An 18,232-nucleotide genomic window follows, 5' to 3' on the forward strand; every position below is an offset into this window, starting at 1 on the left:
AAGCCAGTGGCGAGAGGCAAAGCACAGGCGGCTGGTGAGTGGACTGTACAAGGAGCAAACAGTGGGACTGGGGAAATGAGTCGGGGATCGGATGAGTTTGGGAGGGGGGGCCCTGGGGACACTTAGAGGGCACCAGATCACAGACAACAGAAGGGAACTGTGGGACACAACGGCCTATCAGGGCACGGAGGGTGCCGGGTAGGGGGGACCACCAGTTTGGAACTTCTTGAAAACAACTCAGAGGGGGGGAATACCACGGTTCTGAGTAATTGCTTGACAACAGAGAGCTATGCATGGACATGGGTCCACGGACTAAGGGGGTGCAGAGGAGAGAGGTAGAAGGGGGGATACAGGATATGAAGCCCGGGACTTGAAGAACTTTGCTCTAACAAGGTTTGATATATTAGGCGAGGTCACACATCCCACACACACATACACAGGATATGGAGATGCGTAGCAACACGGGGGGGATGGGGGGAGAGGTACAGACAAGGATGAGAATGAAATACCCGCCAAGGAGGGCACTCAGCTAAACACGTAAACCCCGAAGGGAGAAGCGAGACAGTGGGGGGGATGGGAGGGAGAGATAATGGGGAGACACAGGTCCGGATATAATAGCCGAAGAGTAGAGAGAGGGTAGAGGTGCACTAGACCCCCAGAGACCCGGACCAACCACCCAAGTACCACCCACAATAAAGCACTATGACCCAGACACCCGCATTCATCTGAGCACACAGACGCATGATTTTACCCACAACACGGGAGGCTTATAGGAAACCCCCAGATAACGTTGCAACCAGACGAAGATTAACATAAGGGACCGACCCCCTACCATACTGCCATAGACACACAAATGGACGCCCCACATGCAGGCCCCAAAGGACTCAGAACCCAAGGTACGGCCCCGGTAACCACACTCACCAGATAACGCCAAAGTGCGCCCAGACGCCCAATGGCTACTGACGACCATCACAACTTAGTGCAACATAGGCCACCCGGCCGGGGAGGCGGACACAGGCTTAAGAGAGATACACTTTCCTACTACACTTGTTAAGTTATAACAAAGTTAGTTACACAATCCATAGCTTAGAGCTAAACTAGCGAAGCGAAAAGAGGCACAGACACTGCTCCGTGTGTGACAGCGCGTTCCCCAAGTGACAGGTGCCTACCTGGCCCTGGTGTGGGCGGAAGAGACTGCCCCCACACGGGGACGTCACACTCCGCCAGATCACAGGCACCAAGTTACTGCAACCTCCCGAACCGGGGAGAGACGAGTACTGCTCGGCACCACCTTGAGTGGGACCCCAAGCAGGGGACACGACATAAACTTGAACACACAGAAAGACACACGAAGATGCCACCGCCGCCAGACCTCCCTTTCACCCGGGGGCCCTGGGCAGGTCGGTGGCCCCGCGGCTGCGTGGTTCAGACTGGCACCGCTGCACGTCTGGTCGCATAATGTGCGAGGCCTGAACGCACCCGAAAGAAGGTCGCACATCCTACGATCCCTGTGGGCATCTAGGGTGTCAATCGCGATGCTACAGGAGACGCACTTCAAGGGGACGACAGGACCTACACTCTGGGATTCGAGATACCCCATTGGATACTTCGCGAATCATGAAACAGAAAAGAAAGCGGGAGTCGCAATCCTGTTCGTGAAGACGATCCTGTTCCAATGCAGAGACACATGTGGAGACCCTATGGGGCGCTACTTGTTCATCAAAGGTACTATCGCAGACACGAAATACACCTTTGCAAGCATATACGCCCCCAACACCCGACAACATCGCTTCTTATGGAGCACCCTGGACAGACTGGAACAATTTAGAGAGGGCGTACTCGTGGTGGCGAAGGACTTGAACATGGCCCTTGAACCACGGCTAGACACTTCCCGGGGGACCAGCTCGATTCCCCACCAGAACCTGAGAGAAGCGAGGGAGTCATTGCGTAAGTGTCAGGATCGGGACAGGGATCCAACACGCAGAGTACAAACAGTAGCCAGATACGTATACCGGACCTTAGAGTGGCCGGACTAACGTAAGTAGTACAGTATAGAATGGTCAAAGACAAGCCGAGGTCGAGGGTAACAGAAGACAGGTAAGCGAGAGACAAGCCGAATCAAGGGTAACAGAGATAAGCAGAGTAAGGTAAACAAGCCGGGTCAAAACCAAAAGGGATAATAGAATACACAAGCACTGAGTGACTAGAACAAGCTAGAACCACGACAGGGCAATGAGCTAATGAAAGAAGCTCTGTTAAATACCCTGTTCAGAGCAGTAACCACGCCTCCGAGGCGTCCTGATTGGTCCTGCAGCAATTGAGTGACAGGTCGTTCCGGAACTTCCTGCCTAGATGCTGTAAAAGGCAGTCACTCCCTCGCGGCCGGCCTTGCATGACCGGATAGACCGTGGGGAAGGGAGCCATCAGGCCGTCTGGATGGAGGAACAGCTAAGTCTCTACCTCTTTCGGAGGTAGAGACCACAGGTACCCTGACAGTACCCCCCCTCTCAGATACGCCCACCGGGCGGAATACACCAGGGCGAGAAGGAAATCGAGAGTGAAACGCCCTGCGGAGACGGGGAGAATGCACCTCCTCCTGAGGTACCCAACTTCTCTCCTCAGGACCATAACCCTTCCAATCGACCAGATATTGCAGTTTCCCCCGGGAGATTCGAGTATCAACGATGGAATTGACCTCATACTCCTCCTGACCCTCCACCTGAACTGAGCGGGGAGGGGCGATCGTGGAGGAGAACCTGTTACATATTAATGGTTTTAGCAAGGAAACATGAAATGAATTAGGAATGCGTAAGGCATTAGGCAACGCTAAACGATACGCAACTGGGTTGATTTAAGACAGTACCCTGTAAGGTCCAATATATCGAGGAGCAAACTTCATGGACGGCACTTTTAACCGAATGTTTCTAGTACTTAACCATACTCTATCGCCTGGAACAAACACCGGTGCTGCCCTTCTACGTTTGTCAGCGTGTTTTTTAACCAGCGTTTTAATTGTGCAGAAGGATTTGTCGAGTTTGATCCCACAACTTTCTTAAATTGGCAACATGAACATCCACCGACGGTATCCCTTGAGAAGAAGACTCCGAAGGAAGGATGGAAGGATGAAAGCCATAATTCAAGAAAAAAGGGCTAGAATGCGTAGAATCACAAATGAGATTGTTATGTGCAAACTCCGCCCAAGGAATCAAACCGACCCAATCGTCCTGGTGTTCTGAAACGAAACAACGTAAATATTGTTCAACTTTTTGGTTAGTGCGTTCAGCAGCTCCATTGGACTGAGGATGATAGGCCGAGGAGAAATTCAATTTGATGCCTAGTTGGGAGCAGAATGATCTCCAAAAACGGGAAACAAATTGGGAGCCTCTGTCAGAGACAATCTGGGAAGGTATCCGATGCAAACGGAAAATCTCCCTGGCGAATATCTCGCTAATTCGGGCGAAGATGGGAGTTTAGGTAAGGGAATGAAGTGAGCCATTTTAGTAAATCTGTCTACCACAGTGAGGATGACAGTCTGCTTTTTAGAGATAGGCAAATCAACAATGAAGTCCATTGCCAGGCAGGACCAAGGCTTTTCAGGAACCTCTAAAGGGTGCAGAAATCCGCATGGAAGCGAATGGGGAGCTTGGTCTTGGTACAAACTTCACATGCCCCGATGAATTCTTTAATATCCTTGCGTAAGTCAGGCCACCAAAAATCTTTAGAGACCAGCGCATAAGTCTTGCGGATGCCAGGATGCCCAGCCACCTTGCTGTTATGGAGACAGCGTAGCACCTCCAGTTGGAGAGCGGCAGGAACGAAGTGTCGATCCCCAGGGGTCTGTTTGGGTGCCAAATGCTGAAACTTCATGATCTCAGAAATCAATGGAGAGTGAATCCTGAGATTCGTGTTCGCGATGATATTCCCCTTAGGAACTATGGAGGACAGAAGTGGTTCAGTTATAGTGGATGGTTCATATTGACGAGACAATGCATCGGCTTTAGAGTTCTTAGAACCAGGTCTATACGTAAGGACATAATTAAAGTGAGTGAGGAACAAGGCCCAGCGAGCCTGCCTGGCGGACAAGCGCTTCGCCTCCCCAATATAAGACAAGTTCTTATGATCCGTTAGAATAGTAACAGGGTGTAGTGTCCCTTCCAGTAAATGTCTCCACTCCTTTAAAGCCTTAATGACCGCTAACAGTTCCCTCTCCCCGATGTCATATCTGCTCTCAGGCCCAGAAATTTTTTTAGAGAAGAAACCACAAGGGTGTAATGGTTTATCCACCCCTAACCTTTGAGACAGAACAGCCCCAACTCCTGTCTCAGAAGCATCGACCTCGAGCAAGAAAGGCAGAGTCGTATCAGGATGAACTAGAATGGGAGCTGAGGCAAAAAGTTCCTTGAGAGTCTTAAAAGCACCAAGAGCTTCCTCAGACCAGAACTTAGTATCAGCCCCTTGTTTGGTCATATTGGTAATAGGCGCAATGATAGAGGAGTAACCCTTAATGAAGCGCCTATAGTAGTTGGAAAAACCAATAAACCTTTGGATAGCCTTGAGTCCTTTGGGCAAAGGCCAGTCTAAAATAGATTGGAGTTTACCAGGATCCATTTTAAAACCTTCCCCAGAAATCACGTACCCAAGAAAGTCTACCTGAGACTGATCAAAACTGCACTTCTCCAATTTGCAGTATAGACCATGTTGCAGAAGTTTGTGTAACACCTTTCTGACCTGTCTATGGTGAGTCTCAATCTCCTTAGAGTGTATTAGTATGTCGTCCAGGTAAACAATAACACAATCATGCTGAAACTCCCTAAGTACCTCATTAATCAACTCTTGAAATACTGCAGGAGCATTGCATAGTCCAAATGGCATAACAGTGTATTCGTAATGGCCATACCGGGTATTGAATGCCGTCATCCACTCGTGACCCTGCTGGATTCTCACCAAATTGTAAGCCCCTCTGAGATCTAACTTGGTGAAGATTTTGGAGCCCTTAAGACGATCAAATAACTCGGTAATCAGTGGGATAGGATAGGCATTTCTGACAGTTATTTTATTCAAGCCTCGGTAATCGATACAAGGTCTCAGCGTGCCATCCTTCTTCTTAATGAAAAAGAACCCCGCCCCGGCCGGAGAAGAAGACCTCCTGATAAATCCCTTTTCTAAATTCTCCTGAATATACTCCTCTAGAACCGAGTTTTCCTGAACAGACAAAGGATATACATGGCCCCTCGGAGGCATAGTCCCGGGTAGAAGCTTAATTTTACAGTCAAATGACCTGTGTGGTGGCAAAGAATCGGCATTCTTCTTGTCAAACACTGCCCTTAAGTCTAGGTAAAGGTCCGGTATTTGTCTCTCTGTGGACTGAGTAGGATTCTCCTGTATGTTAATATTAGCTAATGGAGAAACCTTGCACAAACACCGATCCTGGCAGCCCTGGCCCCACGAGAGTATCTCCCCTAACTCCCAATCGATAATAGGGTTATGTTCTTTCAACCATGGGTACCCCAGAACTATGGGAACGGAAGGAGACGAAATGAGCAGAAGAGATAAATTCTCCACGTGTAGGATACCAACATTTAACTCAATGGGTATGGTCTCACGAAAGATAACAGGGTCTAGTAGTGGTCTACCATCTATGGCCTCAACGGCCAAGGGCGTCTCCCTTAACTGGGATGGGAAATTGTTTTTACTAGCAAAGGCTTGGTCGATAAAATTCTCAGCAGCACCGGAATCTATCAAAGCCCTTACTACTTCCCTCCCGCAAGTTAAGGAAACTGGTAGCAGAAGCCTGTGATCTTTATAATTAGGAGTAGAGGACAAAATAGAAACACCCAAGGCTTGTCCTCTAGGTGCGAGCGTTTCCCGGGCGGTTAGAACAGTTCGAGAGTAAATGACCCTTAGCTCCACAATACATACACAAACCCTCTCTTCTCCTGTACTGTCTTTCCTCCTCAGAGAGGCGGGTATACCCTATCTGCATAGGTTCAGGAAGCAAAGATACCGTGGAGCCCATCTCAGAGCTTTCTCAATAAGTAGGGTGATAATAAATCCTACCTTTGCCCTATCTGTAGGATAAGAGCGAGGTTGCAATTCAAAGTGGATACTAATTTGGTTTAAGAAACCACGACACTTCTCAGGAGCCCCACCATAGCGTACTGGGGGGGTAATGCGAGAAGAAGCACCCACTGTGGCTACCTCTAGACCTGAACCGACAGGAGAAACAGGGGTATTACGTATCTCCTCTGGTGGGTTATTGGCACGAGATAATAGAGCCTGTAGCGCAAGCGCCATCTGATCCATTCTGTGATCCATGTCTTCAAACCTAGGATTAGGGGAAGCCAGCTGACTGTTTGTACTTGCAGGATCCATTGGCCCTGTCGTAATTTCAGGATCGGGACAGGGATCCAACACGCAGAGTACAAACAGTAGCCAGATACGTATACCGGACCTTAGAGTGGCCGGACTAACGTAAGTAGTACAGTATAGAATGGTCAAAGACAAGCCGAGGTCGAGGGTAACAGAAGACAGGTAAGCGAGAGACAAGCCGAATCAAGGGTAACAGAGATAAGCAGAGTAAGGTAAACAAGCCGGGTCAAAACCAAAAGGGATAATAGAATACACAAGCACTGAGTGACTAGAACAAGCTAGAACCACGACAGGGCAATGAGCTAATGAAAGAAGCTCTTTTAAATACCCTGTTCAGAGCAGTAACCACGCCTCCGAGGCGTCCTGATTGGTCCTGCAGCAATTGAGTGACAGGTCGTTCCGGAGGAGTTTCCTGATGACAACTTCCTGCCTAGATGCTGTAAAAGGCAGTCACTCCCTCGCGGCCGGCCTTGCATGACCGGATAGACCGTGGGGAAGGGAGCCATCAGGCCGTCTGGATGGAGGAACAGCTAAGTCTCTACCTCTTTCGGAGGTAGAGACCACAGGTACCCTGACAGTAAGGCGGCCTCATGGACAGCTGGCGGGTGCTACACCCCACAGACCGTGACTACTCCTTCTCCACAGTTCACCAAAGATATAGCAGACTAGACTACATCATGCTGGCGCAAGAGTTTCTGCCATTGCTCATAACAGCGGAGAAAAAGACGGCGGGATGGTCGGACCACGCACCCATCTCTGTCTACATAAAATCCCCGTTGTTCCGCCGCAAAGGATACCAATGGAGGATGAACGAATCCATACTGACAGATATACCTATGGTGGCAGACCTCCGAACCGTTATCACCACATACTTCGAGGAGAACCAAGACCACCCTTGAAGCGAGGCAGGCCCTCAGAGACCTCTTGTCCCGACAATTACAACGCACAATCCGTAAATCCAAGCGCTTCTTCTACGAATATTCAAATAAATGTGGGAGGCTCCTAGCCAGAGCATTACAGAGACAAAGGCGTTTGACCCATATCACCAAAATTCAAATGAGAGAGGGCACAGCCATCCACCTACCAGACAAAATAACGGCGGAATTCCACAGATACTACGCGGACATGTACAACCTAAGACGCCAGGAATCTCCGGGGACAGAACAACTAAGAACCGCACGTAGGACGGCATACCTGCAACAACATATCACGAAGACCCTGAGCGAAGCAGAGGCAGCGGAGTTAGAGGCACCCATAACCATCATGGAATTGCAGGCGGCGCAGAAATCCACTAAGCAGAATAAAGCCCCGGGCCCAAATGGGCTACCGGCCAGATACCTCAAAGAGTACAGGGATGTACTCCTACCACAGCTCCTTAAAAGCCTAAATTCGATACGAGAAGGAGGCGCATTCCCCAGAGATTCCCTGGCAACAATGGTGACGATTATCCCAAAGGAAGGGGGAAGGACCCCACGCTATGTGCGAGCTACAGGCTGATATCCCTCCTAAACGTAGATCTTAAGCTATTCACCAAAGTCCTGGCCACACGAATACAGGGATTTCTCCCGGAACTGGTGGACCCAGTGTGGCAGCAGCAGCCATCTTTAAAACTGTATGTATGTACCACTTTAAGAACCAAGGGTATGCGTGTGTAATGTATTGCAGGTCTATGGCGTCTTGCTATTACTGCATTGCAGAACATTTAAAAGTTGACAGTTGGCAGTTAACTCCTGGAGCCGTGAATAAAAATTGTCAGTTGACCTCCAAGCTATGTGTCGTCTAGTTCTTGGAGGGAAGGGATTGTAACTACGCTACCTGTCTTGTACTTGTCTTGGATTACCTTTCCTGTCTACCAGCGGAGGTACCTTGGATAATACCTCTACTCCGCTACACCCTGATCAGGTGGTATTCATCCCTGGAAGAGAGGAAAAAGATAATACCACCAGAGCATTGAACATCATCCACGCGGCGAGACAGCTAAATCGACGCACCCTTCTCCTATCCACGGACGCGGAGAAGGTGTTCGATCGAGTGGACTGGCAGTTCATGACCTCTACCCTGGAGCAGATATACACCATACCGAACGCAAGGATACGAGTCAATGGGGCCTTGTCACCGACGTTCCAGATCCGAAACGGGACGAGACAGGGGTGCCCACTCTCGCCCCCCCTCCTGTTTGCCCTCTCCCTGGAACCGTTCCTGGGGGCGGTCAGACTGGATGGGGGCATCTCTGGGTTCACCCTGAAAGGCACCACACACAAGATAGCGGCATACGTCGACGATTCTTCTTCATCAGCAACCCCCTGGTGTCACTACCGAACATCTTAAAAGCATTTCAGGAATACGGACAGATATCGAACTTAAAACTTAACACCAACAAATCAGAAGCAATTCTCATTGCGACCGAACCGGAGGAGGCCACCCACCTACGCACGCAATACGCATTCACGTGGTGAACCACCAAACTGAAGTACCTCGGTATCTGGCTCCCGACAGACCTCAAGTACCTACACACCCATAACTTCGCTCCGCTCACACTACAACTTAAGACAGACATGGTATGCTGGTCTAGCCTATGCGTCTCCTGGTTCGGCAGAATGGACGCCGTCAAAATGAATCTCCTCCCCGACAACTAGATTCGGATATTTTTAAGTTTGTATGGCGCAACCGATCGCCCAGGATTCGTAGGACCATGCTTCACAGACTGAAGGAACAGGGAGGAACAGGTCTACCATCGATGAGGGAGTACCACAGAGCCACACACCTATTACGTATTGTCGAGTGGCATATCCCACACGCGCCTAAGCACTGGATATGCATGGAAAGGGCACTGATGGAGGGGAGGATCCCGGCACTAGTCTGGAGATACGACCTCTTGAATAATACCCAAGCCCAGAACCACCCACTTATCGGAGCAACGCTGAAAGTCTGGAAAGCAATTCGGACGAAACTCTCTCTTACCACACGACCGGGGCCGATGACCCCGGTACTCTTTAACCCCGAGGTAGCAGGAGGGCTCCTACCCAAGGATGTGGCAGCCTTTGACCGAACCCACATACACCAATGGTGCACCACGGTTACTCGCCAACTTAATGGAGAACGAAACCCCAACAGGGCTAGAGAGATTTCGGTACTGTGGGGATATTTATTGGGATAATAATAGTAAACCGTTAAGAATTGCCCACTATTTCAATTCTCTAGTTTCCAAAGATCGTTATCGTGTAAGGAAAATGTATTCCATAAAAATAAAATCACAATTTGTTATAAAAATAGATAACATTTATTGTGACAATTTAAATAATAATAATATGTAACATGTGTGATAATAATCAATGAATATTTAGTATAACATGAATATGCAATACAAATGGCAATGGTAAAACACGTTCCAATGGTTAACACAGTCAATTGTCAAGACAAGATTTATGATGGGCTTCACAGAGAAGGAAAGTGAAACTTAGACACACAGAAAAGCTTTCTTTCACACAGCTTGCAGCGTAAGGCCATAAAACTTTAGCTAACAGTTAGAATAACCCTTTCAATGCTGGTTAGATCTTTCTGGACATATACGATCTATTCTCATGTAATTTTAAATAACATAACATTTAAACCAGCTCATTAGTCATTTCCTGGAACCATCCAATAAGAGAAATCTACCAAGTTCTATAAGCCGAATTTTAGTTTGCCTAAAAAGATATCTTATCTTAGAGCAAATCAATACACCTGGATAAATAACACGATATGCTAACATGTGATTGTAACCACATTAATATATAATTATCCTTTTACCACCTGCAGAATGGGATTCTATAACTATATATTCTTTAGTAACTAAGATTTCTAAATATCGAAATCTGATCGTGATTTATCCAGTCATATATCATGCTATTAGAAAATTTTAATTAATTTAGATTAATTAAATGAAACCAGTATAATTACCAGTTAGGTAGATATTCTCATCATATGAGTAGGAACTGAATGGATGTGTGATTGGTGTGTAAGAAATTCTGAGTGCCCTGGAGTGGATATCTGTCATGGATTTCTTTGCATGGTCGAATCTGAAACCCAAACTCCAACTCACTTCAACTCCGACTGCTCTCACTGCTTTGCCCCCGACTGCTCACTCTCTTTTTCTTTCCTCTTTGCTTACTTCCTCTTAGCCTGTGATCCTCATTTTTAAAGGGCCAGACTTTCTGTTCGTCATTACTTGATAAGCCAATAGGAAATCGAAGGTGGGGTCACCCTGTATATAGCAATTTAGGTATTTGGTCCATAGAGGGCAGTATCGCCTAACCAAACTTTCCTATCCAGGAAACAGTTAACTTTTCCTGATGACGATTTAGACGTCATTTGGCTTATCTATATGACTACCTATAACTTAAGTTTTCTGTCAGTTCAAAGAATTTCTTTGGGCTTTCTTCAGACAGTGTGTCTCCAATCCTGCTGTAATTTCTAAAAATTACAAGTATAAACTAAATGTGACCCCTAAATTACAATGGGACTTTGTAAAATATAGAAAGTAAAATTAATTACGGAGTCTTATCTGGTCACTGGTGTCTGGCTTTCTTGTGTGAAGCTAACATTAAGAAGAGTATTCCATCTCCTTCTCTGTTAGACTCATTGTATCACTTGGTTTGTTTATACAAAGCATTCCTTAGCTCAGGCTAGTGTTTAGTTACAAAGAGGATAGAAATTTGTGTCTTTGTTAGCTTGAAATCCAAAATGGAGTCTGCTCTGTTCTGAGTGATTCAGGCAATATACACTTTTAATTTCTATCATAGCACAAAATGTCTGCCAATATAAATATCCTGACAGTACCTCCAAATCAAGACCTACTATAATGCCCAACAAGGGAGACATCTCTTTCACAGACCCCTTACAGAGTTCGAGTTATTGCGATAGCGGGACGCACATCCCCCGGGGGATCTCAGTCCTTTACTTTATGCTCAGATCGAAGGTCTCGCTCAAACCAGTGAAACACGCAGCACAGTGGGAGAGAGTGATGGGAACAGGAACAGAGCTCACCGATGCCCAGTGGACCAAAATATATATTCTCACGCACCAGAGCTCCATGTGCTCCAAACTACAAGAACTAAACTACAAATTACTCATCGGCTGGTACCTAACCACCCGGGGAGCCTCCTCAGCGTGCGGGCCGGTGCGGCTCTGTGCAGCCGCACCGCCGGGTCCAAGGGGGGCTGCGCAAATCGCGGGGCCCACGGGGCAGCTGCTCTGGGCCCCCCAGGAGCAACTGGGCCCGGGGCAGCTGCCCCGTTTGCCCCGCGTTAAAGACGGCCCTGGCGTTAATGCCAGAGTGCTCCACACTAGAGGTTGTGTCAACCATAAAAGCCGAATAAAGCATGAAAACTAACGGTTAAGCAAAAAAGTACAGATTGCATGTCATGTTAGGAAGCAGCCATCGCCGCTATCTCAGGGTGTGTGCAGTCTCTAATCAGCCGATTCCTACCAGCAGCAGGGTAGACGTGTATGCAGGATAGCCCAGGCAGCAGGCCTCAGCATTGCAGATCGGGGCTACCTTCCAACTCTGGCCTGTATGATTGCCGGTGTTCCCCGTTTACAGATCAGAGTCTTCTCCGGGGTCAATTCCGTCCTTCCTTTATGGCAAGGAGTGGGTCTGGCTGTAGTGTGCTGTCTTTGGTGGGTGAGCCTTCACTTCAATGGCGGGCGCTTGGTGTTAAAGAGGGGCTCTCGGTCCGGGCGTACAGACATGTGTTTAAGAGCTTGCTAGGCAAAATCGCCTGGGGGACGTACCTTCGGTTTTGGCGGCTTGTTGCTGTCTGCGAACCCCCTCTGCTCTGTCACGGTAGCTTGGGTGCGTTCCCTGATTCTTAACCAGAGGTTTTGAAATATGGTATCCAAGAACTGCAGGGTAAGTGCTATGGAATTGCCGCGTGGCCTTTGGGGCACATGTATACCTTGTTCGTTTGATGGTGGTGCAGTAGCCATCTTGAATGCTTGGTGCAGGCGGTGCGTTGGCAGATTGCAGTGTGGAGCACACTGTAGGCAAGGCAGTCAGCAGCATGTTGTCCAGGGGATATTCCCTGCCGGTCCGGGGTAATGGGATGTAGGAGTGCAGAGCTGAACTCGGGTCTGAGGGGCGAGAAGATCAGCAGCTTCTCCTCTGCTCCGTCCACAGTAGGCCGCAACTGAGAGACCCGGTCTCTGGTGGGGTATAATCACGATTCGGCTTCAGGGTAGTCAGCAGAGTTCCCTCAACTCAGAGAGTGCCCATATGTGATAGCAGCTGTTTGATAAGAGAGGGACTGTTACTCTTAGGAGCTCAGGCACAGCACGTCTGCTCTGCATGGAAGCCCGGCTTCGCCTACGCTATTATTTTTGTTTTTTAAAGCTTTGTCGCCCAACAAAAATTCATTTTTGTTTACAATAAGCCCTTCACTATCAGCAGTTATGTATACACGACCAGGCTATGCAACCATACCCTGCAAATGTGTAGAAATGATTAGCATAATTTCAAATTACATTTGTTTATTGCAAATTATGCCAGGACTACAGTCAGAGAGCTCACAACACAGCAGCACAGGGAGCTACGACACTGCAAGCCTCTGAATGCTGAAAACGGAGTCTAGTTTTTTGTATCCAGCTCTGCAAGCCAGTCTTTCAGTACAACTACAACTCCTTATACACACACATTCAACCTCTTGTTTTATTTTTATTTTTTTCACTATGTATGTTTTAACAAAGACCTCATGTTTAAGTTTCGCCTATGGCCTCACAAAATTTAGAGCCACCAATGTTGACTTTAAGGTAGTTCTGCCCACTTTCTATTATTTCATTGTATTGTTATCATTTAACTGTAATTTCCTTAACTGTAATGAGTTTATAGTAATATATCTGTGCTTTTTTTGTAGTGGCATGATTTATCAGATTCATTATTTTTGAAGCAGTGCCTACATTGGTATGCGCGATGAGAAGTTTTTACTTGTTATAGTGATCAATGTAAGAACAGAAAAGCACTCACTGACTTACACAGAAGGAAAGAGCAAAAAGTAGCAGCCACGTTATATTAACATCTGCTTAAATATTACCTATAGAAACTATAAAATGTGATTATGTTTATAAATAATGTTCTATTCTTATGTTTCTTAGATGTTAAGTTGAATCAGCGTTCTAAAAAAAGATAACATAATTTTCTTTTTTGCAATTTGTATAGTAATCTCTGTGACCTCCCATCAATATGCACATGAGTGGGATTTCTTATTTATGCTTCTGTTTTATTAGATCTCATGATCAACGGTTTAGCTTGTATACCGAGGAGCGCAGTGCATATCTGTACACAGCAGCTGTTTTTTGTTATCCCTCAGTGATTCTACATTGGCTTTTACGGAGATAATTTATCCTGCTGAACAGATATCTAAATCTTTGCATTTTAATTAGCTAATGTAAGTTAGGAATCAAGAGCCAAGAAATATGCAGAATCACGCTATACTCGGGAGGAAGAAAGGTTAACACTTTATGTCCGATGACATACATTATGTTTGATATCATATGATGTGCCTAAGCTTACTTGTCTTAAAAGGGTTAAAGGTGTTCTCTTTGGAAACTCTTAGGCATAAATCTGACATATATTCTGGATAGCTGGACTAGAGAAACATATTGATGTAAGAGACACATTCCAGATCCAAGTCCCATGAAGCACTCCCCACCTCATCTAAAATAACTGAATTAGTTACTAGACTGATTAACACTCCTTTAATGAATCCCGGATGTATCCATTCGTTCAGGTGTGGATTAAAAGGAATTTGATTCGGATATACCTGCTCAAACTCATTTATGCACAAGTATAGTGGTTACTCTAATGGAAACTAGTAAGAATTGTGCTAGGTGGATTCTTCTTGTGAGGAGTAAAACAAGGAACTGAGAGTGTTCTGTGAATCAAGGCAAATATCAGGTTTTTTGTCTTCCTTGACAATGTTGGTCTAGAGGGCTTGTTCAAAATGGCTGCACAATGCATGGACAATACCATCATATATTTTGGGAATTCATTTGAGCTCTAAAATATATCCATGTGGATGCACTGAGATGATGCATGTGAGGGAATAACTCTTTTAATAACTTTATATTGTGTAATTTGGAATTCAGAATTCTAGATGTAATGTTTCTCTTTTTAATTGCTTCACATAAACCAGACTCTCTCTGTCAGGATTTCACAATTCTAGGTTTTATGCAGTGTTTCTCTTTTTTTTATTGCTTCACATTTACCAGACTCTCTGTGTCAGCACACTATCAACAGTTAGGGTGGTCCGCTTACTCTGGAATCATTGATATAATAAGAGTATAATTTGTATAAAGTCAGAGCTTCTGTGGAATCTTTGTCTATTATGAGATATTTCAGTTTGAATTACAAAGTTCCGGATAAAAAAAATTCTACAATTCCGTCAGTGACCCACAGTATTGTGGATGCTCAGTCATTGTCTAACAGACAATTACAGAAAATTTTGAAGCTTCTAACAGAGATTTGAACAGCTAAATCGGGCCAGGGAAGGCCTTTTTTATTTAGGTAGATTCTGGGTCAAGTTGAAAGTTCTCTAAAAAAAAATTGTTCTGTTTGATATTACTGCTGTTGTAATCAGTATTATGTCCTAGATACCGCAATCAAATACAATTTTACTCAAAATACCCAAGGTAGTAGAAAAGCCTAATGTCCTCATATGATATTTTAATTGGTTGCTTTGTAGATTGTAGCTTATTCATCCTTCCATCTCCTCTGCAACCTTTCACTGTTTACATAAACATCTCCCATTATGTCATACAAGGATACATGGTGTAACCCAGCCAAGACTTGCCAAGTTTATCGTTGTATACATTTATAAACTAAAATGACATCTCTATGAAGTATGCCATTGATAGAAATGTAATATTAAAAAAAAAACCTTAAAACCAAATTATGAAAGGTAGTGGTTCCTATAGTTTTACTTTTACATGTTATGTGCTTGACTTGATCAATTCACTACATGACTGCAATGACACCATGCCTTCATAAACTATATAAACTAGTTGATTTGTAACCATAAATTGGAAAATATTTATATTTTAGAAAGTTGGATGTGATTTTTACAGTTTGGTACATCTATTGTTTATACCGGTCTTCTACCACTATATCAATGATGGCATGCAGTAAAACAAATGGGGCAGGAATATGGCATCAAGCTTTTGGAATGTAATAGTTTGATTAGAATTAGATTTTCTTCTTGCATAGTCCTCCCTTCCTGCAGTGTGGTTTTAAATATAGCATTTTTTCTCAAAACCCCAATATATCCTTTAGATTGTAAGCTCAGAGTCTAACTAAGCACTTTGTAAAAAAAGAGCTTGAATGGTTAGATCTCAGCTCACGAGACTTGCCCTCTTTAGCTTTTGTATTTGTCTATGTATTGTATATTGTACTGTTTTCCCCAGTTGTACAGCGCTGCGGAATATGTTGGTGCTATATAATTGCCAGTAATATATGAAGTACATGGCAAAACCTTTAAATAGAAACATGCCACATTACTAAGCTGGTTTGAATAGAGTTAAATATCTGCTTGGCCAAGATGTACTATACATAGTGATGCAGGGGTGGAACTACTGCCGATACAACTGCACTAGGGCCGGAATTTCCACAACTGTTTATGCTGCCACTGGCTTGATGGGCCCACTGGTGCTGCAGCAGTGCACAGGAGTAGGTGGTCCTTCTTGGCCCCTGCCTTCTTTTCACAGAAAAAAAGCAGGGGCAGGGCTAACCAACCGACCGGGCCATAATGAGATCTGATTGAGTGACTACTTTCCTCTGAGGAGGTTTTGATGTTCCCACAGCTCTATTATCACAGAATATTTTGCACCACTGTCTGTAGCTCACACAAGGCAATTATTTAACTTAATGCAGCCTTTTAAGACTGAGCCATTAGATTTCAGTGACCGGAACAAAGGAGCCCGGAGGAGAGGTGGGATAGTAATTGGAATCAATGTGTCTGTGTATCTTTGTGTCAATGTGTGTGTATCTTTGTGTATCTGTTTGTGTCTGCGTGTGTATCCGTGTGTCTGTATGTGTGTATCTGTAACTGCCTGTATCTTTGTATCTGCATGTGTGTCAGTGTGTATTTGTCTGTGTGTATCTGTATCTTTTCTGTTCAATATCTTTGCAGTTTGTGAAGTTTGTTTTTCTAATTTGTTTATCATTACCAACTGTTAGAATATTCCAAGCAAGCACAATTCAGGGAAGAAGCAGTTTTTCCATTTTATTTCTTTCATTTGACAGGGCAGATAAGGTAATGTATCCCTGGCATAAATAAGAAAAAATAAGATACATCAATGCTTTCACTTATTTAACTTTTTTTCTCAAGGACAAATGAAAAATACAGTGGATAAAATTTACATCAGCCACCAATAATATAGCCATGTGATTGCAATATATTCAGCTTGTAGTAATTCTTTTTAAAATAAAATGATGGATGAAAGTGTTTTTAATGGCTCATATAAAATGACATTGATGACAGTATTATTTTATTTTAGCTACATCCATGGGTGACACAGAATGGGGAGGACCCCTTGCCACTGGAAGAAGAGCATTGTACCATTGTGGAAGTGACCGAAGAGGAGGTGAAGAACTCTGTTAAACTCATACCTAGTTTGACAACAGTGGTAAGAAATAATGTATTTACTTTTATGTAACAAATATATGTTTATATGTTTTACTGTATACCTGGCATTGTTGAGGATTTCATGATCCCTGTAGACGACTTGAGGTTGCAAAAAGTTTTATTAACGAGTGTTATTTCTATGGAAATTAGGCAATAAATGGTACTCACAGCTGATCCAGCAACACTGCGGGGGGAAAAAATTCTGGTTAGTCTTAAGTAGAATCCTGTCCAGCTGTATGTCACCTGCTGTTTATCTACCAATATTTATGTTGTTCATTTATACAAGATGTGTTATATTTTATGATACACTATGCATTGCTGGTCTTAAACAAAAATGTAATACCCCACTAATAGGATTGCCACTTCAGCCTTCTTTTCCTAGAAATAACATGATTCACCTTAAAGGAACACTATAGGCACCCAAATCACTTCAGCTCATTTAAGTGGTCTGGGTGCAGTGGTCCTGTCTCACTTAGTCCTGCAACATAAATCATTGCAGTTTTAGAGAAACTGCAATATTCCATTGCAGGACCAGGGCTAAAACTGCCTCTCCTTACAAAATATTTCAGAAAAATAAAGCTTGCATTTTTATCTGGATTAAATTGTCATCATTGACTGACCTTCAAATGCAATAAATAGTAATCTTCTCACACAAGTATAATACTGGCAGATCCCAGCTTTGGCATTTTAACACTCAGCTGCTGCTCAAGCCTTTACATTTCGATGCGTTTGAGATTGATGTGGGCTTTATTTCCATTTGAGGACTCTGATTAAACATTCTGTTTATTCTGTGTGCATTCTGTGTGCATTCTGTGTTAGCGAAATATAAATGATGAATAAAAAAAACCTGCCGTTTTATATGGGTGTCTCTTCCGTAGCTAATGCAGATTCATTCTTCTTTTTATCTAGTAAACTAGCTGTACATATAATTCACTTACTTTTTATTGAAAATTAACTACTAATTTTGCACTTTTTCTATTATTTACAAAGCTCTGTGTAGCATTTCATTGTGATATTTGTTATAGTACTTACTTTTGACATGGCACCACAAGTCTGTTTCCAGCCACTAGGTGACAGGGACCTATTACCTACTTTCTGCTGCTATCATTATCAAAGAATGCACAGCTCCACAGGAATCAATAACCTGCTAATTTTGCAGTTTCAAAGAATGCACAGCTCCACAGGAATAAATAACCTGCCAGTTTTCA

At 44.6% G+C, this 18,232-nt stretch overlaps 1 protein-coding gene across 2 annotated transcripts in view; it reads left to right on the top strand.

Annotated features, from left to right (window-relative positions):
* The window catches only part of CAMKK1 (calcium/calmodulin dependent protein kinase kinase 1), a 454,400-nt gene that overhangs the window by 392,095 nt on the left and 44,073 nt on the right, over positions 1 to 18,232 (top strand). For both annotated transcript variants that reach the window (XM_063457438.1, XM_063457439.1), the window contains exon 14: positions 16,897 to 17,025. In XM_063457438.1, the coding sequence (XP_063313508.1) occupies positions 16,897 to 17,025 (129 nt within the window). The remainder of the gene's footprint in view (positions 1 to 16,896; positions 17,026 to 18,232) is intronic.

The sequence above is a fragment of the Pelobates fuscus genome, chromosome 1 (genome assembly GCF_036172605.1).
Source record: "Pelobates fuscus isolate aPelFus1 chromosome 1, aPelFus1.pri, whole genome shotgun sequence".
NCBI lineage: Eukaryota > Metazoa > Chordata > Amphibia > Anura > Pelobatidae > Pelobates > Pelobates fuscus.